The sequence below is a fragment of the Heliconius melpomene genome, chromosome 2 (assembly GCF_056956725.1).
Source record: "Heliconius melpomene rosina isolate 202511_hmr_F chromosome 2, ASM5695672v1, whole genome shotgun sequence".
In the NCBI taxonomy this organism is placed as follows: Eukaryota; Metazoa; Arthropoda; class Insecta; order Lepidoptera; family Nymphalidae; genus Heliconius; species Heliconius melpomene.
In genome coordinates this window covers 9,324,081-9,350,308 of record NC_140390.1, presented here as the reverse complement: position 1 = coordinate 9,350,308, position 26,228 = coordinate 9,324,081, and the positions used below count along the sequence as shown (strand labels likewise).

The 26,228-nt window shown below is 33.4% G+C and overlaps 1 protein-coding gene across 2 annotated transcripts in view; it reads right to left on the bottom strand.

The window, feature by feature from the left end:
• The window catches only part of LOC146540804 (calcium/calmodulin-dependent protein kinase kinase 1), a 90,441-nt gene that overhangs the window by 44,098 nt on the left and 20,115 nt on the right, over positions 1-26,228 (bottom strand). Inside the window, exon 2 of one of the 2 annotated variants that reach the window (XM_085202275.1) lies at positions 21,101-21,165. In XM_085202275.1, coding sequence (XP_085058401.1) covers positions 21,101-21,165 — 65 coding nt within the window. Of the gene's footprint in view, positions 1-11,125; positions 11,350-21,100; positions 21,166-26,228 lie in introns of those variants that run through there. The other variant, XM_085202285.1, reaches the window with a different exon arrangement.

Below are 26,228 nucleotides of genomic sequence, written 5' to 3'. Positions count from 1 at the left end.
ATTCGCCGAGAGGGAATTGAACCCACATCAAATGTGCGTCTGCGTCGCGAAAACCCCAAATTACCTAATATTATTATTTTTTCCGCTTAAATATATATGTATGTAAATATGTACTTGAAAATCATACATATTGAAGTCGTGATTTCAATTTTAATATGACATACTTAAGAGGATTTTTTACTAATGTGTCAAAGTAAATAAATGGATTTGGCGGTCAAAATATTTATTTTTATGTTCTTCATTAAGACATTTCCATTCCCCAACACTTAATAGTGGGGACGAAAATGTCTTAATGGGAACAGAGTGTTTTTAACACTAGGTTGCCAGGTCTCTTTTGCCTACCGCTGCTATATGTGAATACAGCGTGAAACAAAAAAGTTTCCATTAAAAAAACTAAGGCACATTATGATTTTTTAAACGTTTAAAAACAACATAAAACGGAGAAATAAGTCACCAAGCTGACTAAAGTAAACATACATACATCAAGCTTTACACAAACATATGAATTCCTAAGTAAAACAAATCGAAGGAGCGTTTGCCGTACGTGACACAGCGTGACGTCTCGTATTTGTATATTATACTGAGTAAATACTCAATGTTCCACTGGTACAGTATAAGCGACTATGCTGGGGCAGTGGCAGCAATGACGGTGGTTGTAGGTTGGATATCTGCTCCAGGTAATATTGATTATATTATTTGTTTTTTAGGGTTACGTTGCCCGCAGTGTTAAGTGTTAAGTGTCACTCCGTTTCCATTAAGGCACTTTCGTTTCCACTTTCTGCCGAATTTTAGAGGCAAAACTCATAATAATTGATTTTAGAGAACTATCATTTACCTATTTTCTTTTTTCCCCTTTTCGGTTCTCGTAATCTAATGGAAGAAACTAAAAGTTTGAAACATTTATTGATTAAGGCGGTAAGTCGACTATAGCGTTCTTCGATAAAATATAAACTATGTAACACTTTTTCTTAACCTTTTAAGGAGTTCTAAAAATTGTAATTTTTTCGACAATTCTTTATTAAAGCAAAATATAATATTTAACATGCCTTCAGCCAAAATTTTGTGTTTATTCTAATAAAAAGAAAACCTTTTTATTCTAATAAAAAGACTTCCCATGGGATAGAAAAAAGTAATTAATTAATCTGTAATCAGTAATTCAGGGGGAAATAGATAAAAATATTTTTTATGATAAGATAATTAATTAAAACTGTTGTGGTGTAGCGGTGCGTCTCACTACCATACTCAACGGTTATGAGTTTAATTTCCACTCGAAAGAATGAATTATTTTTACTTCTTCCCTCTGGCTAAGAAGCGCGAAATCTGGGAACTTAGTGTTAAGATACTGCGTTCCCATTAAGATACTTTCGTTCCTCACCTTCTACGAAATTCTCGAGGCATTACGTGTTGAGTTACCAAAACGAGAAAATGGAAATATGAAATATTTCATACCCCTAAACGGGAGTCTAACTCACAACCGCCGTGTTTACAGACGCACATTTGTGTAATTATAGAACGTGAAGATTCACGTATTTAGATAAATGCATGATGAAATATATTTCAGGTGCTTTTGAGGTATTCTTTGTCAACGAAACACCAATTGTATGCCAGAATAGAATTTATGTTGTCTTCTTATTTGACGTGTTTTGAAATGTCTTATGTTATATGCGATAGGTGACGGTAAATATTTTTGTCTAGTTCGATAATCTGTGGCGTTGGGTTCCGCGACAAAAATAGGACTCCAACAGAATGAAAACTGTGGAAGCTGCTATATATTTAATGGCCCGCATACTAGTATTTGTGTTTTAAAAAGAGAGAATAAATAAAATCATCTTTCATTATTTTTATTTGCAAATTCCCAGAAATATTTTGATTAATGTATTTTGACAGAAATATTTTGATTAATGTGATTCTTATTAGATTCTTGTTCAGCGAAGTTTTATATTGGTGTTGTTTAATTTAATGTTTCATACATACACGAGTATTTAGTTATTCAGGGTTGCTGCCCGGTCCACGCTCGCTTGCCCTGGAGCCACGATTTTTCCAAGTCAATTCTATAATAATAATAATAATGTTTTCAACCGTAAGTTATTTCAATCTTTGAGACAGCGCTATACAAAACTCGAAGCTCTCTCCAGAGCGTTTTAATACCAATTTATCTGATGAGAACTATTTATAAATACTTTTATCGATTGTTCTACTTTTTATTTGGGTTTATTCGTATTTGTAATTGTATAAAGAGGTCATTGGAGCTCAGTGGAAGAGCAACAGACTGTAATGGCAACGGAAGTGGGTTAATTCTTTTTTTCAGCTTCGATTGGGAGAAATAATTATTTTCCTTTTTTTATTGAGTTCACGCTTTATCCTTGGTAGCTAGAGCCTGGAAATTGGGCTTAAAATATGACATAGTTCATACACAAATCTTAAATTTGCGGACAGAGGCGTAAATTCAAGCTAGTAACTGAATTAATAGGCCATCATGGCGCAGTGGAAGATCGTATCACTGTGATCTCGATGGTTGTGAGTTCGATCTCGACTTGGGAGAATGAATTATTTTCATTTCCCCGCTCTGGTAGATGAAGTGGGACGATGTCTTTAAAAGGTTTGTTTGTATTATTTTTTTCCATATAAAATGATAAGCGCTTCTGTGGTTTTGCTATTTTAAATCATACGCAACGAAAACCACAATTGATATTAAATAAAAAGAGCAAAACATTGTTATATTATAGTTAGGTACTGGATAACGTAAAACAACTCAAATTTTATCCGACTGCGGTGAAGTCCAAATGGATGATTATGTTTTAGCGTGAATGTATGTATGTCCGTTCCTTTGTTCTCTTGTTAAACGAGTGAACTGATTTGATAATTGATATGTTGATAGATTTGTCTTGATGCGCGATTGTTACTACATATATTAGCTTAGATCATGCAGTCGGGCATTTTATTTTGTTAATAATTCAGTGGTTTAGGTTCACACTTTTGTCCTGCATATATTTGGTCAGAATAAGAAATTAACAAAAATTATGATTTTTATTGGGGAATGAACTCACAACCTCCGCATTTACAAATTAAAAGGTGCTCCACTGCGCCACCATTCTAGATACATGTTTAATTTTCGTTATAACAAGATAAACTAACAATAGACGTGGACTAATATTTTAATGGGATACAAAATTAAAATTCAATTATTTAAGGTTTTTACGATGATCTTAAATACTTTGTTGTTCGTGTGATTCTATTTTGATGTACGTTTTTTTTGGAACAATCTAACTAAGAGGCACTGTTCTCAACTATTCCATTAATTAAGACTTACGATTTAGATTTGATAATTTTAAAAATCAGTTTACTGGTTTAGGTACAAGGGAACAAAGAAACGGACATACATACACACTTACATACGCGCTAAAAACATAACCCTCAACACGCCACTCAGTCACTCAACACGCAATATCTCGAAAGTTCACTGGTACGGGACATAATACTAGGTTCCTTTGCCTACCCTGGTATACACGGAAAAAACAACAAGTATGAAAGGAAAATATACATTGTCACTATACCGTAAAAAGTGTAAATTGGGCTCTCCCAACGAGGGTTCCGTATCAAATGTAGTTGTAAAGTTGACAAACTTAAGTTTGCGGGCTTTTCCACTACACATTTTGTATGAAATGAATAACAAACATAAGCTTGTAATGATTATTTTTATTACTATGTAATATATAAACATCCATTTAACCCTCTGTTCCCCCAAAAACCTTATATAAGTGCAACTTAATATATAAAATAGTAAATAAAGACTTTATTTGATGAAAGTTTTAAATTACTATATATACCTATTTAAAATCAATCAAAATAAAATAAACTTGAAATAGAGAAAAAACTTGTATAGTATTTACTTTCATAAAGAAACTTTAAATCCTTATTTAAAATGTAATAATGGATTAACAAACTGTGGAAGCCGTATAGAAGGATAAAGATTTGACATATGCACGCGTCAGGGTCAGGGTCAAGGTGAATTGTCAAGTTTATTTTTAAATTATTCTTTTTTTTTGGCACAAGTTTTTGTTTTTTATTTTTGCCTTATGGGAGTTTTTTTCACAGTTTTTAGTATATACATTCTTTTTATTTGTGTTTTGGTATAAATTTATGTTTGTAAAGTTATAACTAAGTAAGTTATTGAAACTGGACTAAAATAAAAAAGTAGGGGTAAAAAGTAAAATGTAAGTCCCGTCTTCCTTCTTTTTTTTAGGTACGGAACCCTACAAATGAAAAAAAAGAAAACTTGGAAAAAGCAAACATTCACTGGGTTATGACACCGCCGAGCTCTACACGAAATAGATTTTATTTATTTTCAAAAGAATACAATTTTATTTTTATGTCGAACGTCAAAATCAATTACTATGACAGACGCGAGTCATGAATAAACCATGAAGCTGCGACCAATAAACCGCGAACATTGTAGTTTATTCTATTCAAGACTTCAAGAATCCTTTCCAGAATACAATCAATGTTGTTTATTTTAAAATGTAAAGGTTATTCCTGAGGTCATCGCAGCGCGGCGTTTGACAGTTAACGTGATCATTGTGGGTTCGCTGTATCCCGCACGTGGTGTGGTAGGCAGAGGGAGCCTGGTTTAAAGATACTCCGCTCACCACTCTCCTTTAAATTCTGGAGGCATTGCGTGTTGCAGTGGAGAAACTCGATGCCGCGCTTTGCTTCGACACCAGAGCGAAGAAATGAAAATATTAAATATTTTAATTTTTTCGAGTGGAGATCGAACCCACTACACTTGTTCACAGTCACACGCTTGTGCCCCTACGCTAGGACTGGCCTCGATACATTACATGTATTTATTTGTTTTTCTATAAACCTATGAAATCTAATAGCAGCTGTGTCAACAATCGACAATTTATTATAAACGATAACAGTATTTATTTTGCAAGTTTTAACCTATATCTCTGAAGGCTCATTTCTTTAGTATTTCGTATTTTTTAGCTACATCATCATCATCATCATAATCAGCCTGTCCTCGTCCACTGCTGGTCGTTATCCGAACATTGCGTGTTGAGTGACGGATCTTCATGCTGCGTTTTATCTTATGATCATACCAGGGTAATAAATAATTCAAAAAATATTTCATTCCACTAAGTGAGATTTGAATGCAAATGGCAAATGTACCGTTGAGACGTATCTTAATACTAGGTTCCCTCTACCCTAACTTAAAATTTTATCTATGAATTCGATACTCGTATACTCGTACGTTTCATTTCGATACAATAATTTGTTTTTATATAAAAAACATGTATAGTATATTTTTGCTGTATCCCGCGGGAACTAGACTTATTTTTTCCCTAATATAGATTTGTTCAAATAAAATATTTCATATTTTATAGCCTTCCCACGGGATTGCATCATTAGATCTATATAGAATATAGAATTATTTAGTAAAATCTAGTGTATTTTTTGTATCAAACCAAGTCAGTATATAACTAAAATCCCATAGGAGTGTAATTAACGATCTGTTTGGAACAAAGCTGCGCTAGTTAGCATAAGTAATAAACTGTCAATAACGTCAGTACATTGTGTATTCGCACGGGACGATACAATACCTTAGTTTTGCTGTTATTTGGCAGAGAGAACTTTGTGAGCGTTTGCCTGTAAATGCAAGGGTTGTGGGTTCAATTCTTATTTGGGGGAGTGTACGGTACTTCTTTAGTAGATTGATCCAATCCCGCGGGAAAATTATAAAATAATATATTTAAAAAAAAAAAATAGAAAAAAATATAGATTTCACACGAGATATAGATCAAGAAAAATATTTTGAACTAGCTATGCCTGCGACTTCATCTGCTTGGAGTAGGTAAGTAAGTAAATTGACATAACTTATTTTATTTATACACCGAATGGAATAAAACTAGCACTAAATATTAAATGAAGTGTCCGAAAACATAATTGTGAAAACTATATTTCAATCGGTTAAGCCGTTTATGAGATAAGTGTGAACAAACGCATTGACAATTAGATAAAAATTTAAATTACTTTGATAAACGCCCCCTTTAATAAATTTTCTCATATATCTTCCATATATAGACAGTTAAATTTCAATTATTATATTATAACTAGCGGCCCGCTCGCGGTTTCACCCGCGTGAACTATGTTATTATTAATTTCCGTCTCCATGACTACGTCCTAGTGACGTTTATGCAAAATTTGAGACTCCTACCATTTGTAGTAACGAAGTTTCATACAAACTTTCGACCCCAAAAACAACCCCTTAGAAATCGAATATTGCAAATTCCCGTCTTAGCGAGCACCTACGTCCTATAAGTAACTCCTATGCAAAATTTGAGATTCCTAGCACTTGTAGTTTCTGAGATTTCGTGATGAGTGAGTGACCTTTTGATTTTATATATATAGATATGTAAAGATACATTATATCTCAATACAAATCTTTGCATATGAAATATAAGCATCAACTTGTAAGTTTCGAAAAAAAAGCCAAAAAACCAATAATCTAAATCACTATTGTTTAACAAAAGACATGCATAACAAAAAATAACTATAGAAATTATAATGTTATCTCCACGTTTAGTACTATAACATATATACAAAAACAGATCATAGGTTATCGTCTGTTTGTACATCGAGCTCCTGTCACGAGTGCGTCACTGTGCGGCGTACACAATAAAGATTTTAGCTTTGTACTGTTTAAATATTTTTTTACGATGTTTTTTTAGATTTTCTTAGCGTCCCGAATATCTATATATATAAAAGGACTTGTCCTCACTGACTGAGGTAAGACGCGCGCACAGCCGTAACCGCTGTGCGTAGAAACGTGAAATTTGAATAGATGTTTACTTTCGTAATCTGGACATCTACTACTAACTACTAACAACTAAGAAGGGATTGTGAAAAGTTTTAACCCTAAAGGGGTGAAATAGGGGTTCACAATTTGTAAAATTTGAAATTTAGATTTTTAAAAATATTTAATTGAACAGGTGTTTCATCGTTTTCTAGAATTCTCCCCCTAAGGGTGAAAATAAGGGGTTGAAAGTTTGTATGGGAAATATTTAATTGAACATATGTTTCATGGTTTTCTAGAATTTACCCCCTAAGGGTGCAAATAAGGGGTTGAAAGTTTGTATGGAAGAATCTTTAAATCGCCACCGATTTTTATAAAATTTGAAATTTATACTCTTAAAAATATTTCATTGAACACATGTTTCATGGGTTATTAGAATTCACCCTTAAATACGCTAGCGAAGCTGCGCGCGTCCGCTAGTAGAATATATCCTAGACACTATTTTTGAGACTGTATATATCAATCAATACAGCGATTTGTCTTTATTAATATTTTTAGGGTTCCGTACCTAAATAGGTGAAAACGGAACCCTTATAGGATCATTTTGTTGTCTGCCTGTCCGTCTGTCAAGAGCATTCATCTCGAGATCGCGTGGGAGGTATCAAGCTGAAATTAAAATTAAATATTCAGGTTTATGGTCCCTCAGAGAACACAAATCAACCTTCTAAATCAACGCAAACAAAAATTTCAGCATTTATGCAACGTTTTTTAGAAAACGTATAAAAATTTAAACGTAGCGAGAGCGTGCATGGGTTCAAAGGTAGAATTATCATTTGGAAAGAAAGAATGCTATTTACTAAATATTTTTAACATTTTTCAAGTATTATTTTATATTTAGGAAAGAACAAAAAAATTCTACGTTCTACGAATATATAAAATGTTTAAATATTCCAATAAAATGATTGTATTCCTTATAAAATAACTATCTTATTTTTTTGGAACACAGAATTGTAGTCATTGGGAACTTATAAGACATTCCATTCACTTCTTTTTGATTGAGTAAACTTAAAGTGGTTTTTTGTCTATCCGAGCGCGAAAATGAAAATTGATTAAATGTAATCATTCCCTCGAGTGGGGATCGAACACACTACCGCCGCGCTTAGAATCAGATACTTTAGTACCATCATAGCATCCTCCAGTTGTTGTTATTTATCTTCACATTGTATCCTGCACATAGCAGGGTAGGCAGCGGGTAGCATTAAAACACTAAGTTCCCCATTTTCCGAATTCTGGAGGCATTGCTGATTGCTGAGTGGCGGTGAGTTCCGCCGTGATACTAGATCTGGACCTGGATCACGACCGGCCCCTCTAGATATCAGAACAAAATAAGAGAACCGCCTACAAAACTAAAATCAGAATCGTTGAAAGATATTTACAATCGTGTCTATATATAACCACTTTTGTGTAACTTCAGTTCTAATTATTGCCCACCTCTACAATCTACATACAAACATACATTTTGTTTATACACTCAATGCCAATGTTTTGTGGAAGATTTTGTACAATTCTTACAATACCGAAGGTCCTCGCGGTGGTTCTGGGTACGATTTCCACTATTACCTACATTGATAGTTATTCTGTTTGAGATTCAATTGGCATTAATTTGATCCTTTATTGTTTTTTTAAGATTCACGCACATAATAGAGTAGGCAGAAGGAACCTGATAACTTAGTGTTAAAACAATCCGTTCTCATTAAGACACTTTCGTTTCCACCTTTCCATTGAATTCTGAAGGCGTTGCGTGTTGAGTGGCAGAACATAACGCCACGCTTTGCCGTGACATCAAAAAAGAAAATCTCCATTATATCTCACTAAACTTTGATATATTGCATGCTAGCAACCTTCTTGCTAGCGTTCAGCTATTCTGGATATAATATTGAAGTAGGAGAGAGAGAAAGAGTGACTAATAGATATCACTCTCTGCACTTTTCTTTTCGTGTACAATAGTAGAGGTCAACGCCGCAAGCCCCGCTATTGCGACTAACTTTGGAGATAAAAATTAATTATTATAATTATTTCCTTTAAATATGAGCTTCCTTGTAAACACACCTTCAAATGTATCTCATATAAAAACTCTTGTAAGTGTATAAAATTTCCGCGTCGCTCAAATTTACATACATTTTATGTAGATACGATGTTAAGTTATGAACTAAGTAAATATTTTAGTTTAAATATAGTAAAGAGCTGCTTGTTATTCGTTATAATAATAGTGGCCGGTTCGAATCCCACCCTAGGAAATATTATTATATTTCTTTAATTTCACAATTCGGCGGATAGAGGGGAATGGAAGTGTCTAAACACTAGGTTCCCTGTGCTTACCCTATTGAAGTGTAACTTTATCGTATGAAGTCGTGGCGTTTGGGCCCAAGGGTGTGACTGTGGGTTCGATTTCCACTCGAGAAATTAAATGATTATTTTCTTCGCTGAAGAAAGTGGAGAACGGAGTGTTTTAACCCTCTGCCTACCCTGCTGTGCGGGATACAGCGTGAAGTTGCTTTACGTGTCAATATTACACACGTCAGTCTTAAAATATATTTCAATAACCAAATTTTACGTAGTATATCCGTTGAAATTAGTTTCATTTAATAAGTGTAAAGTCGCGATAACTAAAGCAAGTTACATTACATTATATTGCGTCTAATACCAACATATTTGTAATATTTATCTATATTGAAACCGGTTTTTAAGCAAACGTCTAACTAATATTGAATATTTTAATTTTATTTTTAATGAAATTCTTCATTTACAATTCATTACATAGAGGGAACCCAGGAGTGATTAGACTCTCCGTTTCGCACACATCGCATAATTTTCGAGACTGCGTTTCGGGTGGTCTTGTCAACAAACCAAGGAACTAAAAAAACATTTTCCTAATGAATGAAATCAACCCTACATCTACTAATACATAATTTAAATAGAGAACAGAATAATAAATCACTAAGAATATGAACTTTATCTATTCATTGAAACAGGTTTATTCCGTTATAACTGTATTGATATGCAACATGAATGTTGAATTCATATATTTAAAAATATGAACATATTTTATCATTATAATTTCATTTAGGTCTTTAAACTTTATTTCTTTTGGTATAAGTTATAATTTCTTGGTGTGTCATTCAAGAGGGCACAAGTTCAAATTCACGTTTTTATTTTTAATCTTACCTACTAATACCGGACCTTATTTAGGCCTCGTGGTGTTGGGGCACGTCCGTGCCACTGTCAATACGACGGTCTGGTGGGTTCTCTCCTCTCGGGAGAATGAAATATTTAATATTTCCATTTCCTTGCTCTGGTACTGGTCAAAGCGCGACGTTAAGTTCCGTTCTAAAGGAAACGTCTTAATGGAACGGAGTTAACGTAGTCTTAACACTACGTGGGAACCTAATAATAATAGATCTGGGTACCTAGGAAGGTTCCCTATGTCGTCTACCGTGCTATGTGCGGGATACAGCGTAAAGTTAAAATCTTACGTATATATATTTACTGTGCAATGTCAGGAATCATTAAAAAGTAAACAAGTTTTTATATAATTGTATATCTTTTTTAATTATCATAATCTTACAATTATTGAGATACCGATGTTGTAAGCGGTTGTTCATATAATAGTAATTATACATTATGTTACTATATCTATATCTGAAACCGTCTTAGCACAGCTGCGAAAATGCTGACAGTAAACTAGACGGTTGTGGGTTCGATTCCCACTTGATAGCAAAACTAAACGTTGCTTTGAGTTCTGCTACTCAAAATTTAATATTTCGAAAATTGCGCGGTGAGAGAGGAACAGGTCTTAACACTAGGTTCCCTACTATATGAGGAATACAGAGTGATTTTATAAAAAACTACTTGTTGTTGCGATTTTACATATACCTATATTTATTATTATTCATAAAATTTTATGGTTGTCATATTTTAACGACGGTTGTAACTACTGATAATTAAAGTTATTATAAATACTTGGTTTCTCATATTTAACTTTTTATATTAACTTTTTTGTTAGTTGTGAGTACACTTAGTCAGTTTGTAATTTTAGGTTTTTAATTATTAATGACACCTTGGATACAAGTTATACTATTTTTATATATTTTAAAATAGCTTAATTATCTTTTATATTTTTCTATATACTCAATTACGTTCTTCGATTTTACATTTTAGATAACAAAATATAAAAAAATATTAATACTGTTTCAATATAAACAAAAAAAATTAAAAAAAACCTGAAATATCTAGATAAAATTCTATATAAATAAGAAAAGTCTAACTAACCTTTCATTTCCTGTCTCCGCTTCCGAATCCACAATTCCATTCATTTTTTAAAACACTCTCAAAGTCACTTTACACAAGGCATTTATAGCACCAGAGTAAAAAAACTAAATTAAATCACAGTTAAAATTTAACTAAGATTAAGTTAGTAAGTTAGTTTAAATTTAATAGTTAAAATAAAAGTTTAAACGGAAACAAATGAACTATCCGACGTCTGTATCGGTCAAGACGCCATGCCGTAGTGTTGATTGTGGACTTGTGGAGGCTCGCTGTTGTGTCACAGAGTTGAAACAGAAGTGGCATAACTTGTATATATTTGTATGAGAAAAATGAAAACGTGACGGTCATAGGTTCAATTACTCGGGAGAGTTTTATTGTTTTCATATATTATTTATTATTTTGTATTTTAACTATTTTTTTTTATATATGTATTTTAATTAGTTATCATAAAATTAAGAATTCATTTACAAAAATAAATTACAGAAATATCTTTACATAAACATAGCAAAAACCATTCAACAAAAAGTGTCCGGACACTACTTATACCGTTTCTAATTGAAAATATAGGTCTATGACCAACCAGTTGCTCCAGAAGCTCTACGCCTTTGTAATAAGGTATAAAGCAATGCAAGTTAACAGGAAATGGATTTTCTAATGTTTATAACATGATATAACTTATTTATAGTTTATCCGCTCTCTGTACATTTTTATAGATCACTTTCAAAAAGCAGCTTTTCGCTTTTTCCCTTATATCGGGATAGGTAACGAGGATTTAGTGTTAAGACAGTCCAATTTCAACGTATTCACAAAATTTTGGGACATTAAACGTAGAATGGTGGAATTGAACGCCGCGTTTTCTTTTTCTAACCAGAGCGACGAGATTGAAATAATTAATTTCCTCAAGCGGGAATCGAACTCACTACTTTCTAACTAACAAATTTCCTCTGTCTACCTTACCATATCCGAAATGAGAATCGAACCCACAACCAGCGTATGTAACACTAAGGCTTCCAGCAACGGAATGACAGCAATCATATTATTTAAATGAAACACACGTGCTGGTTACTAACATAGTTACTTATTTATGCAAATTTTAATGCACTAGACTTAGAGTCAGTAGCTCTAGATTTAGATTTTAAAGGTTATTTTCACGCATTATCCCGCTTATAGCCTTAATGTATTTCTGCCCTAGGCAGCGAGAATCTAGAATTAAACTAGATCTAGAGTTAATTTTAGAGTAGAGAAATGAAAATGTTAAAAAATGATAATTAATTCCCTCTAGTGGGGATCGAACTCACACACGTCGCGTGTGACAGTGCCGCTGCGTTACGACGGTAGTTGCGTATAATTGCTTTCGACTATACTGTATATTTGACTGTATGAAAATCGAGAAAATCAAAGATATTAATATTGAATAATTTATTAATATTTTACCTAATAACTGTTTATATATCATTGAGTTGTATCAACAAATCATTCTAGCACGAAAATAGCTAATAATTTAACTTAGAAATCCCCATCTATTTGTGTGTTTGTTTGTTCGCGGTTAACTCGATTCCGCTGCCAAATATTGTGATACTGGATTAATGCTAATATGTTTATATCAATATTGTCTCTTCGTAAAGTTTGACGCTACCACATATGGCACATATGGCGGGGTAGACAGAGGGAACCTAGTGTTAAGTAGCCTGTTCCCCAATATTCCTCCTATTCGCAGATACAGTGAGAAACATCGATACAATTAAAACGTTGGTACTAGCAGTATATTGTGTTAAGTATGTTACTGACAGCAATATGCCTTTCTACATCCATAAGTTAAAAAAAGTGATCTATCACAATATTCTCTCTGCTTTTCTATAATTTACGGAGAAAGCTTTAAAATACAAAATATATATATACACACTTGTACTCGTATAACACGGTCGTACAACATTAAAGAAATATAGTTCATAAAAACTTTATATCGCAATACATCTATTATTTTGGTTTTATTATAAGTAACTCGAGGTTTACGACTCATAGAAACGTTTGCGAACATTCTGAATGTGTATACAAGTATGTTTTCTTTTTTGTATTTAAGACCATTGTAGCACAGTGGTAATACTGGGTTTGATCCTGCACACCGACTGGCCTCAATTACCTAAAATATATTGAACTTTTTAAAAGCTCCCTGCGAAATTGATTTAAGCGCATTCATATAATTCTATTTATACAGTTTTAGATTTTAATATTACATTTGAATAAAAACTTGTTAGTTACGTATTTTTCTCTAAAAAATACATTTTATATTTTGATTTAATAAATATAAAATGTTAAGTGTAATCGAAGCAGTCGGCACAGTATTTGACTGTAAGCACGACGGTTGAGAGTTTGATTCCACTTGGGGGATTGAATTATTATTAATTTCTCGTAAAGTTTTGCTACTACCCTCTTCAACTCTACTGTTCGGGAAACTAAGTGAAGATGTCTTACCAGAGGCCACCATTATGGAACTAGCCATAATTTATACAAATGATAACGCAAGATAAATATAATGTAATTAAAACATAAAGACACCAGCCAGTCTAATATATTAAAGTTTATTAAAACTAATATAACTAAATAATTGAAGTTTATTGAATTGGAAAAAAAGATCCCTTTGAGTTTCTTGCACTGGTCCTTCTGAAGTCTGAGACAGTCAACTTTAGTGAGACGGTGGTATATTATTTGACGTCCAACAAAAAAGCAAATAACTTATTATGAATAAAATTATTTTACTTTGAATTAGAAATAAAATAATTATTCAAATTTATTATTTAATTATTTTATTTCTGCTTTGTTGTCGCAGCAAAACGCGGCGTTGGGTTCCGCCACTCAACACGCAATGCCTTCAGAATTCGGCGGAAAATGGGCAACAGAGTATCTTAACACTAAGTTCCCTCTGCCTACTCTGCTGTCTGCAGGATATAGCGTGAAGCTGATTTAATTTTCTTTTATATTTGGAGCAACCTGGGCGCTGACGCTGTGCAGTGTGCTGTCCAGTTTTTTAGCTTTAACAGTCGTAAATGCTACCTTATATTTTTGTTCCTAATAAATATTATTTTTATTTAAATATTTATACATAAAGATGATTGCGATAGTTTTCTTAAACGAGGAAACGATGATACGATGATGTCGACATAATATTTATAAACAATGGAAGGTAATAAATAAGAGATTGTATATTGGATTTGAAATCTTGTAAACCAATTAAATCTCGTAATTACTATATTAATTCTTTATTTAAACTAAGTTACTTCTTCCTTTATTCGGACATGGCACGGCATTAAGTTTCGTCACTCAACATGACATATTTCGGAGTTTTTTAGCACTAGGTTCCCTCTACTTCTCTGCTAAGCGAGAAAATTTGGAACTACTTTTTTATCATTTATTTATCGAGACCAACGAAAGGAACTAATAATTAAAAACTAACAAAAATATAATTAAAAACTCAATATTAATATTTTGCATTGCCACTTTATAGATTTACAACGAAACGTGAGATAAATATGATATTGAAAATTCTGAAGGTTATTGAAAATGGTTTTACGAACAAATATTTGATCAATTTTCAATATCAAAAGAAAGGTGTTTTTATTTATTTAATAAACAGTTTTACGCTGTATTCCGCATGGAACAATACTCTCCGTTTCTTACTTTCCGCCCAATTTTTGGAACATTGTGTGTTGATCGGCGGAACTTAAATGTAGTCTTTTTTCCTACTTGGAAATCGAACTCACAATCATCATTCATTATTGCGCGACGACGTCCTTTTATTCTACTGATGTATAAGCATTTTTACTAAGCTTCAAGCATTATCCTGTAAGACAGAGAAAAAAAATAGATTTTGAAGTTGAAATTTTCCATTCTTCACCTTTGCCCGAATTCTGAGATATCTGACTGACATCTGACTGGTGAACCTAGTGTTAAGAAATTTCCGTTTCCGACGGAATGCCGCGCTTGCCGTGTTCTGCCCTAACCACAGCGAGGAAATGAAAATATTAAATATTTAATCTCCCTGAGTCGAATCAAACCAGTAAAATGATAGTATTTTTTTAGAGTAGAAATAAGACATTCCACTCAACACGCAATGTCTCCAAAATTCAGTGGAAAATAGAACGTGTCTTAATGGCAGCGGCGTGTAACACTAGATTACCAGGTGCCCTGCAGATGTGAACCTGTAGGGCACCTGGTAATTCTTTTCAGAAAGTACGTAAAATGAAAAAGAAAAGGAAGTCCATCCACAATCGTTATATATTGCAAGAGAATTGTACGAAGCTTGAACTTTTGAATAAAGGGAAGAAACTAAGCACCTCGTATATTTGAACAGCGAGAGTTAATGATATGTAAGTGTTAGGGAATGTTTTAAAATAATAAAATTGAGTGTTATACGGAAAGTAAAAAGTACAGAAGTTTAATGAAATTTCAAAACAAATAACATGACTCCCTGGAGGACATATATTAAGAGGTTGGTGACAGTAGAGAAAACGATAAAGGTATGTAGGGACCGTAGTCTTTCTCTTACAGAGAGAGAGAGAGAAAGAGAGTCAATTCTTACTAATAGTTTATACTATCTGCATAATTTATTTTGTTATAAGCTATTGATCTCTTCTTGATGTGACTCTCTTTCTCCCGTAGAGAATAATTGAAAATACTGGTTAAACAGAAATGTGTAGCTAACAATATTTATATAATAAATAAAAAGCACAGAACGGAGCGTATTAGCACTAAGTTCTCCCTACCAACATATCCAAATAATAACGAATATTAAAAGGTACATGGGAAACGCAGTGTCCTAGCACTTAATTCTTTCTGCCAATTTTTTTTTGTAATTTTCTATCTAGGTTCTAAAAACTTTAGTTCCAATATTACATAATCAAAATAGGTTGAAATAGAAATGAGCAACAAACTTCTGTTTAAAGTGAAGCTACAAAACTATTTTATATTAGTCTTCCTTTAAAATGTAAAGAGATTTTCTTCAGTAACTATGTATTTTACGGCGTCTTCAGAAAGTAAGCAATGAGTGTTATATTAAAGACTGTAAGTTTTGTAGGTTTTTGTCTAATGAAATTATATAGTTCCAAAAACAATTACAAATAACAATAATGATAAAAAATAAATGTATGTAGTATTTTGAAGATAACTTCATTTTTTTTATATATGTCAATAAAAAATAGAGGGAACGAGGGCAGAATGAGACGACACTCCGTTCCCCACTTTCCACCGATTTTTTTGAGGTATGCGTGTTGAGTGGTGAAACCCCCCTCGGGGCTTTTGCCTTGGTGCCAGAGCGAAGAAGTGAAATTCCTGAAAATACAAATAAATAATAATTCTGTCAAACACGTACGACGTAAGGGTTACGACATAGAAATCTAAATAGTAATAGATTGATTGTTATATAATTAACAAACTTCGGCTTAAATTGAAACTTAAGTTTAATTTAATTTGAATTTTAATTTTCGCTTCACGCTGTAACCCGCACCTAGCAGGGTTGAGAGAGGGAACAGATTATTAAGACACTCCACTCCCATTAAAAAACTTCTGTTTCGCTGTTTTATTAGTTTTTTATATAAGTTTTCCTTTAAAATGTAACAATATTTTCTGCAGTAACTATGTATTTTACGATGTCTTTAGAAAGTAAGTAATGAGTTTTATATTAAAAGCAGTAAACTGAGTAGTTGTATGTAATAATATTAAAGTTTCAGGTTCGATTTAAATATAAATAAAGCGTGCGGTGTAGAGGATAGACAGAAAGAATCTGGTGCTACGACACTCCGATCTCCCCTCTCAGGCGGAATTCGAGACGAGGATTCAACGTTTTTGATTTACAAGAGATAACACTTTAAAAAATGTTAAAAACTATATTTCTCCTCAAGACATTAGAGTAAAAATGTTAGATTGTAGGTAAAATATTTGAGCTTAAAGTATTAAACCTTAATGTGTTTGTAGAGGTGTTATAAAATACGAGTATCTACCCCGGGTATCGTGCACTGCATAAGAAATATTTTATTTAGGGTTGGTGATTTTATTCTCTTTTTCTATAATTTCAGAACTTTTTATATGCTTAAAAAAGTTTCTTTAGAGATACGACAAAATCGCTTTCCAGCGTCGTGTCTTAACACTTATGTTAAAACGCTCCGTTCACCACTTTCTGTCGAATTCTGGAAGCATTGCGTGTTGCGTGGCAGACCTCAACGCCGCGCTTTGCCTCAACATCAGAGGGAAGAAATGGAAATATAAATGTAAATAAATATTTCACTTCTTCGAGTGGGGATCGAACCCACAACCGTCGCGTTACAGTCACACCCTTGTGCCGCTGCGCTACGATTGGCCTCAAATACTGGAAATGAAAAGAATAACTATAATTTAAAGAGAATACAACCCTAGCCCAGATATCAGTACCGTCTAAGAACGACCCGACATAATAGAATTTTCACATCAAAATTGCACATTCTGTATAAGCTTTTATACAACTTGACAGAAAACTACTCTATTTACTACTCATACTATATTTTTTCTTCACGGCTTATCCCCAATGTAGTAGGGATGGCAGGTGGAACCTTGAGTTAGGATACTCCTTTTTTACGAACCGCCCAATATGAATATATCTATAATGTTTAATTATTTTATTTATTTATTTAAATTTATTTTTCCATTTCTTCGCTCTGGTGGCAGGACAACGACAAAGATACTCTACTTAACCCGCAAAAAGTGTGAAACTAATCCAACCCAACCTATTCTGCTTTACGGGAAAAAGCGTGAAGCTGTAAAAAATAAATTTAAACCACATTTATCTAAAGGCAAATAAAATCGTATTAAACCTAACACATCCTCATTTACAGCTAACGTTAAATTGCAGGCAATTTAGTGAGTGAATTAGCTAAAAGTAATCCATTTATATACCTCTTTCTCTCGTGAAGTTGGATGGAAAAATAAAGTTAAAATGTAGTTTATTTTGAGAAGTATCTGAGTGGATATGTGATGGTTGTGGCTTCGATTCCCATTTGAGACACAGTTTTTGATTTTTTGGTTTTACGCTTTATAGTATTGCTTTTTATTTCCTTGCTCTGGTTATGAGGCAAAGCGCGGTGTTGAAAATCACTTTTGAGTGGATTTCTGGAGGCATTGCGTGTTGAGAGGCAGAACCCAATGCCAATATTAAATATTTCATTACCTCGAATGGGGATAGAACCTACAACCTATCGCCCCTACGTCACAGCTGTCCTCAAAGCAGAATTAAACTATTCATACTAAGCTAAAGTTCAGAGGGGTATCTAATTAATACTTATTTGCTTTTCATTAAACAGCAACCCCCAACTACCTACGTAGTATTAATTAAATTGGTAATTACTTAGAAATACATAATTTATTGTATTTTTTTATCGTTGGACTCTATTAACTCAGTAGTTAAAGGCCACGGGACACCGTCTGACTGTAAAAGTGATAGTTATAGGTTCGATTACTACTTAGGTTTGGAAATTTGAGGCTAATCGACTAATAAACTCAGACTCCAAGGATTTTTTTATTTTAATATTTTCATATCTTCGCCTTGGTGAAGAGGCAAGGTTTGAACACTCAATATGCAATGCCGTCGGAAAGTGGGGAACGGAAGTGACTTAATGGGAACAGAGTGTCCTCCTATTAGATTCCTAGGTTCCCTCTGCCCTGGCGGGTCGCAAGCTTAGGACAGTAGAAAGTTCACTAATGAATGTTTATGTTGATTATTTAGGTCCAGTACTGCCATTGAGACAAAGTGAAAATAATGGAATTGATTACAGCGTCTATTTTAGTTTTAACTTCAATGTAAGAAGTATAATGCGAGATACGAATATATTTCTTAAAATGCTAACTTTTTAAGAACAATACTTAGGTTGTAACGAAATTGTAAATTTCTTCGTTATCTCTAACTTTTATTTAGCGTCACTTTGTATCCCACACTTCTCCGTATCGGCAGAAGGAACTTATTGTTAAGACGCTCCGTACCTCATTTTCCACTGAATTCTGGAGGTATTGCACGTTGATTCTAATCAGGAAGGGTAACTCAACACCGCACTTCTCCCCGTTATCAGAGCTAAGAAATAAAAATATTAAATATTCCATATCCTCGAGTGGGAATCGAACCCACAACCAGTTTACGTTCCCTGTAAATACTGTACAATTAATTGTCTTCAAGGCGTCTTTTGTTGGTGATTCCCTTCACGGTGCCCTTTGTCTTTCATCAACATCCGGAAAATGTTTGCCTTTGTCACAAAAACTCTTTATACTTTTTTTTGACGCAATTTGTACTTATGGGTTCGATTTATATCAGTTCAAATTCAATATGTTTGATTTATATCCATTTTTTTTATCCTTTCCTTAGTTTCCTTTTACTCTGTTATAACAAAGAATAAGTTTTTAGTAGTTTTTTATCAGTTTCAACTGTATATAATAGGTAAAGGGAATCTAATATAAGGGTTCTCGATTTTCGAGACATTGGATGTCGAGTGGCGGAACTCAACACCGCGAAGGAATGAAAATAATGATTACAGACACATACAAAACCTTAACATGATATTGTCTTTAAGTATAACCGGTAGTATAACCATATACAGGCTGAGTCCGAGAACAATACGTATAATATTGCAGGACAAACAAAGGGTGCGCGAAGTGTATCACATTAGGAGCAGCTGCTATATGCTGGAGACTGAGGATATTGTATTACAGAATATATGTGGACATACGTATATAATATGTATAATAGATGGACGGTTGCCGATAAGTACGGGTTCAAATCCTGCAGGTTCAAATTTTTATACGTTTTCTAAAAAACATTTTTTTCCTACATGTGGGAAAAGTGAGGAATGCAATGTCTTAGGATTAGGTTCCCTTAACCTAACCCTATTCTATGCGGCGTGAAGCTCAATATAACACGCTAAAATTGTTAAAAATAATGTTTATGTAGGTACATGGTCTTTACCTAAACTTGTTAAAGTTTATTTAAGTTATATTAGTTATAAGTAAAATTGCTATTGTAATGTGAACGTCGAACTAAATAATATTAAAGCAAAGAAATAAATAAATAAAAACGATATTTATGCTTCCTGAGTAGTCTACCAATTATTTATTTTTTAATTGTGATTATACGATTATACATACTATTTAATGAAACGTCTTAATGTTTATATCTTTTAAATCTTTTTAATGTTTTATAGAAAGATCCCTTTTCATCTTCAAGCGTGTCTCACATATACTTTTTCGAAATTTACTTAATCCAAAATTTTGCGAAAAGTAGGAAACAGAGTGTCCTAACACTAGGTTCCTTTTGCCAAGTTTATGCGCCAAGTGCAGGAAGAAAGAAAGTAAAAAAAATTAATCATTCTATTATCTTATCGATAAATATTCATAAAATTACCATAATATGTTGTTTTGAAGGTTAATTTCCCCGGACGCCGTGTGAAGCATCATTTCCCGGGGCACGGAAATGCAAAGTGGGGAAGTTCTTGAGGTCGATAACAAAAGGACAATCAAATAACATTGGGAGCAACGAGAAATGGGATTTTTTAAATATGCACGTTTATTTTTATTCTGTTAATTTGAAGATCTGGCTTGGTCTATTATATTAGGTTTTGTCTATCTCAACATTTATTTTTTTTTGTAAACACATTATATTTAATAAAAATTTTCTTTTAGCTTTTCGCGCTTGTAGCAGGATAGGCAGAGATGTTAAGGCACTCCGTTAACGAAAATCATTTTTCCGAGTGGAAATCAAATCCACAACTTTCGCTTTTACATTTCCATGCTACATCACTGCGCTACGATAGTCTCAAATTAAAATTTTAAAATAAAATGTTAATTATATAAATTAATCTGGATTATAAAAAGGAACGAATTTCATTCATGTCTATTATCTACTAACTTTACTTAACAATACCATTTTTCTTAACGTATTTTCCATACAGCTAAAAACAATAGAATTCGTACCTGGCTATATCGGCGAGCCGCGGCGCCCTCGTCCTGCGCACTGCACCCATTGGTAGAACTCCCACCTGGAAAAACATATAGTTATAATAATATTATCTAAATATTTATGAAATTAAAACATATAAAAAAATACTGAAAATGAACGCTTTGACTTAGCTAGATTTCGCTCTCGCTTCAAAATGAAGAAGAAAAAATATTTATAGGCTAAGGTTTAATAACATGAGTTTATATACAGGGTGGAATTGTCAGCACCACTTTAAATGAAACCACAGTTTAAACTACTCTACAAAAGTCTAATATATTTCGGAAAAAAAATAATTCCCAAAAATGAAAAAGTTATTTTTTCAAACAAAATAAATAATAAAATTATCGTTTTAAAATAAAACGCCATTTGTAAAGTATAACATAGGCACGCACACACTTACCTGTCAAAGCGGCAACGTCGCACACGTATGTGTGTGTCACACGAAATACAAAACAAAAAAAAATCCTACGTCCAAACTGTTGAGGTACCTTGATTAATTTCTTAGGTGTGGGTTTGAAATATATTACCCTATATGCAGTTTCAATAAAAGAAGCGCTGCCTCTTCCACCCTGTATAGGTTAGTCAAATGGCCCAGTGTGTGACTGTAAACGACACGGTCGTGGGTTCAATACTCTGTCGGGAGAATGCATTATTATTATTTCCTTTAGTAACAAGACAAAGTGCGGCGTTAAGTTCCGCCACTAGACAAGGAATGCCTCTTAAAATGCGATGAAAAGTGTAAGAACGGAGTATTTTTACACTATGTTACGTCTACCGACCCTGATAAAAAATCTATTTATAATGCAAATATATTTTATATTCCTCATTCACTGAATTTTCTTTTCTTTCTTAAAGTACAAGAAATTTGATTAAAAAAAAAAGCTTTTATCGGAATTCGAATTAGTAGTCACCTCAATATAAGTTCATCTACTTATAAAGCTGTTTGAATATTTAAAGTGGTTAGTACCAGTGCTTCGTCAGCTGGTGCGCTTCAAGCAAACTGATGTAGACAGTCACATTAACCAACCAAATTGAGATGGAGCTGGTAGGGTCAGAAGAATAATATATTTTTTTCTTGGGATTTTTTCTTTTACTAATTTATGTTTTTAAAGTCCGTCGTGACGCACAATCGTTAACTGTAATCAACGGTTGTGAGTTTGATTCCTACTTGGGGCCGCAAGCCTTTATTATTTATTTATATTTTTTTTTATTTAATTGAACAGAAGGAAGGGACCGGAGTATCTTAACAGTAGAAGAGTCATCCTTAACATGCTATAAGCGGTAGCGGATATATTAAAACGGAAATTATTTGCACGAACATAACTTTTTTAAAATAAAATTTAGCAGCTTTATAAATTAAGAAGTGTATTATAAAGTTTTCGAAATAAAAGCGGTGGAGAAGTAAATAATTGAATATTGTTTTTAATTTGTGTATTGAAGCCTTATTATGCATTCTTTTGATATATTTTATGATTTTTAAAGGGAAATAAAGAAAAATTAAATTAAATAAAATTTTCATTGCCAACAGTACCTTGTCGGTTTTTACAAAAGGCCCTTTGTCCGTTAGAAAGGCTTGAGGCCGTCGAGATAAAATGAAATGAATGAATTATTACGCTTTCGTATACCATAATACCTGGTATGTAAACTACCTACTTTCCATTTAAATCATTATTCTATTCTCCATTTTCAGGGGTACGTAGAGGGAACCTACACAAGCTAAGGCACTTCGTTCCTCATGCATCACTCAATTTTTGAAAGATTGCACGTCAGTGGCTAAATTTAACGCAGGATATTAAGTTTTATTTTCCCCTGGTCATAATTGAACTCACAGCTATGACGTTAACAGTCGGCTGCCTGAAGTTAAATTATTAATTTTCACATAATTACGTTTTATATTTTAGGTACCGTCGTGGTGTGCGACTGTAAACGCGATGGTTGTGGGTTCGACTCCCACTCGGGAGAATGAATTATTATTTAATAATATTTTAATTTATTCCCTCTGGCTCTGAGAAATCTAGTATCAAAACAATCGTTCTCTACTTTGTTTTCAAAAAGACATTGACGAAACTTAACGCCACGTGTAGTGGATATTATCAAATATAAAAATAAATATTAATCGGACAACCAATGATCCGAATCGCACGTCTGTTGAAAGAAATGAAAATAACTCATTTTGCGGGATAGGAATCGAACCCATAACCGACGCGTTCACAATGAGACGCAGTGCCGTTGTGCCAGAAGGGCCAATTACACACTCGCTACGGTCACGCACATTTAGTTCATTGTAAAGTAATTAATTTGCCTTTCCGTGACAAATTGGGTAATGGTTGTGGTGAATTGAATGAAATAATAGTGAAAATGTATGTACAAATAAAATTATTTAAAAATTTCAATTACGTTTTATCAGCTTCGCGCTGTAGGTATCCCACGATAGGTAGGTAGAGTGAACTTAGTGTTAAGACACTCCATTCCTTACTTTCCGCCAAATTTTTAAAGGCATTGCGTGATGAATGGCGGAACGTAATGCCAGATCTAAAAAATGGAAATATAGACGTAAATAAATATTTCACTTCCTCGAGTGGGGATCGAACCCATAACCGTCGCGTTACAGTCACGCCCTTGTGCCGTTGCGCCACTACGGTAAATTACTCAGTAAACTATACTGTTTTTGCACTTCTAATAAGAAACTCTCGATCTCTCTTGTTCTACCTCTCAATATAAATATATTATTCAGCTCTTATTGTAATACAAATATTTTTTTCAACTCAAACTAATAGTTCCTGAGATTAGTGAGCTCAACCAAACAAATTCTTCCACTTCATAATATAAGTATAGATAAAGTCATTACCAAAAACAAAATACACGCACAAAAATACATTAAAATCCATTATAGAATCTCTATTATAAACATAGTATTTGTCAAGTAAATGTCGAAACGAAAACAAATACTCCGGGGACATCTGAACGGTTCGAAGGAGGCGACGTAAAGCTTACTCAAAGACTTTTGACTAGATTGCGTGTCACTATTCATTATTTTAAAAGCTTGGCTGTCATTGTGGATGGATGGATGGATGGTCGTGCGGCAGGAAGGTCAGCCTGGGTACCTGGGTTGGATACTTAAAGGTACCTGGATTGGATACCTAACTTGTAGGTCTTATATAAGTAAGTAGTAGTTTTAAGATGTAAAATGAAAAAAATCCGTCTTTTCCGTTCCCAAATAAATGTTAACTTCAAAACTTATAAATACAATAGTTACTATATGCGTTGTTTCTCAGTTATTGAGTAACGGGAAAGTTTTGTATTACTAATTCAAGTTACGCAAGGAAGTTAAGTTAGAGTTAAGTTAGTTAAGACAATGACTCCCTAAGTTAATTATCAAACACTCTATATTGGGTGGCGGAGGCCAAAAGTTGTAATTTATTCAAAATTAAAAGTTATAAGTTTTATTTTTAAACGTCAAATAATTTACCACCAGTTCATCAAAGTTACTGCTTCAGACCTGAGAAGAACCGCCGCAAGAAACCCACCACTTTACTTTAAGCTAATACTTTACAGATTCTCATTTTATTATTAATGAAAATATATTTAAAATAAACCTTAAGTCTAGATAGACCAGATCAGATATCTAGACAAAATCAATAGCCTTAAATCTTAAATCTAGGCTAATCTAATAGCATGCAGCGGTCTCGGGGGGGTCGTAACAACGTATATTTGCTCTATGATTAATTCTCTTCGGAATATTCATATTTCTAGCAATAATTTATGTTTAGTACAGCTATGAGTATATATATAATATATGTTAGTGTTCGAAGTGTCTTAACAGTGTACTCTCTTTGCCTAATCCCATTATTATTGACAGTTGAAAGTTTCACAGCTTAAATTTCTATTCATTTCCTGGTGACCGACAGTTGGACCTCATAACCTTAATAACAGCGTCCCGATTTACCCTTTGGTTACGGAACCCAAAAAATTACCTTTTCATAACAATTTCCGCAGCAAAAATCTCTAAATTCTTTGAAATATTCAAAGAGTGTTTAATGTTCTGCATACATAATATACATCCGTAGTAGCGCTAAGCGTTTGACGCTCAAACGTTTGAACTCGCAAAGTGAGTTCATCAAAAACGGGAAAACTCCGGCGGAAATCAACTTCGTTTTTCAATTCCGTTCAATTTCGAATGCCAGATGCGATTTGTAATACACTGCTACTGTGCTACTGTGCAGCGGAGTAGTGTCTTTTTTGACCTTTATGGTTTTTTCATAGAAATAATCTAGTGTTATGGTGTTTCTTCTCTTCTCTTTGTATTTAAATTCGAAATTGGAATATTGCTTATTGAGTTTTCCTACAGCCAATTATACTTCTTTTCACGGTAATAAAATGGGGTCTTATTAAAAATATTGTAGAAATTGCAAATTTGAACCCAGTGTCTCAGTTTTCGGCCGGGATACTTGTCCGGGGCTTGGAGAAATAAGACCTACACTTCTTAATATTCTTTATCGCCGAGAGTAGGCAGGGGGAACCTAGAAACCAAGTATTTATATTTTTCACTTTCACCCGAATTCTTGAGGTATTGCGTATTCAATAGCGGTAACCAAAATATTAAAAATTTAATTCACCCGAGTCGGAATCAAACTCACCACCGCCCCTACCGCCCGCTTACCGCCGTGCATCACGACATCTTCAAATGTAGGTCATCCAGGTTCAAATCTTAGTTTTATTATATCTTCATGCTTCTTATTGCGTAAAGCAGGATAGGTAGGGAGAACCTAGTGTTATGTTATAGTGTATGCGGGATATAGCGTGTAAGAAAAAAAAATATAACAAACGAAGGACATAGCAGTTTTCTGTTTCCGTCAACATATATTAGCATAACCTTTCAGTGACCTCAAGTTATTTTCAGGGATGAACTGCCCTCGGCTCGACCCTGAAGCCCGACGACCAAAGGTCAAATCATATTTATCACTAATTACATACTTAAATATTTAAGCGAAACCACAAAAATGTTTCATTATTTTGTTTCGAATTTTGTTTTATAAAATTAGTTATAAAAAAAGGTGGGTTCGATTTCCATACGTGGGCATGATTTAGTTTTGCATTTCCACT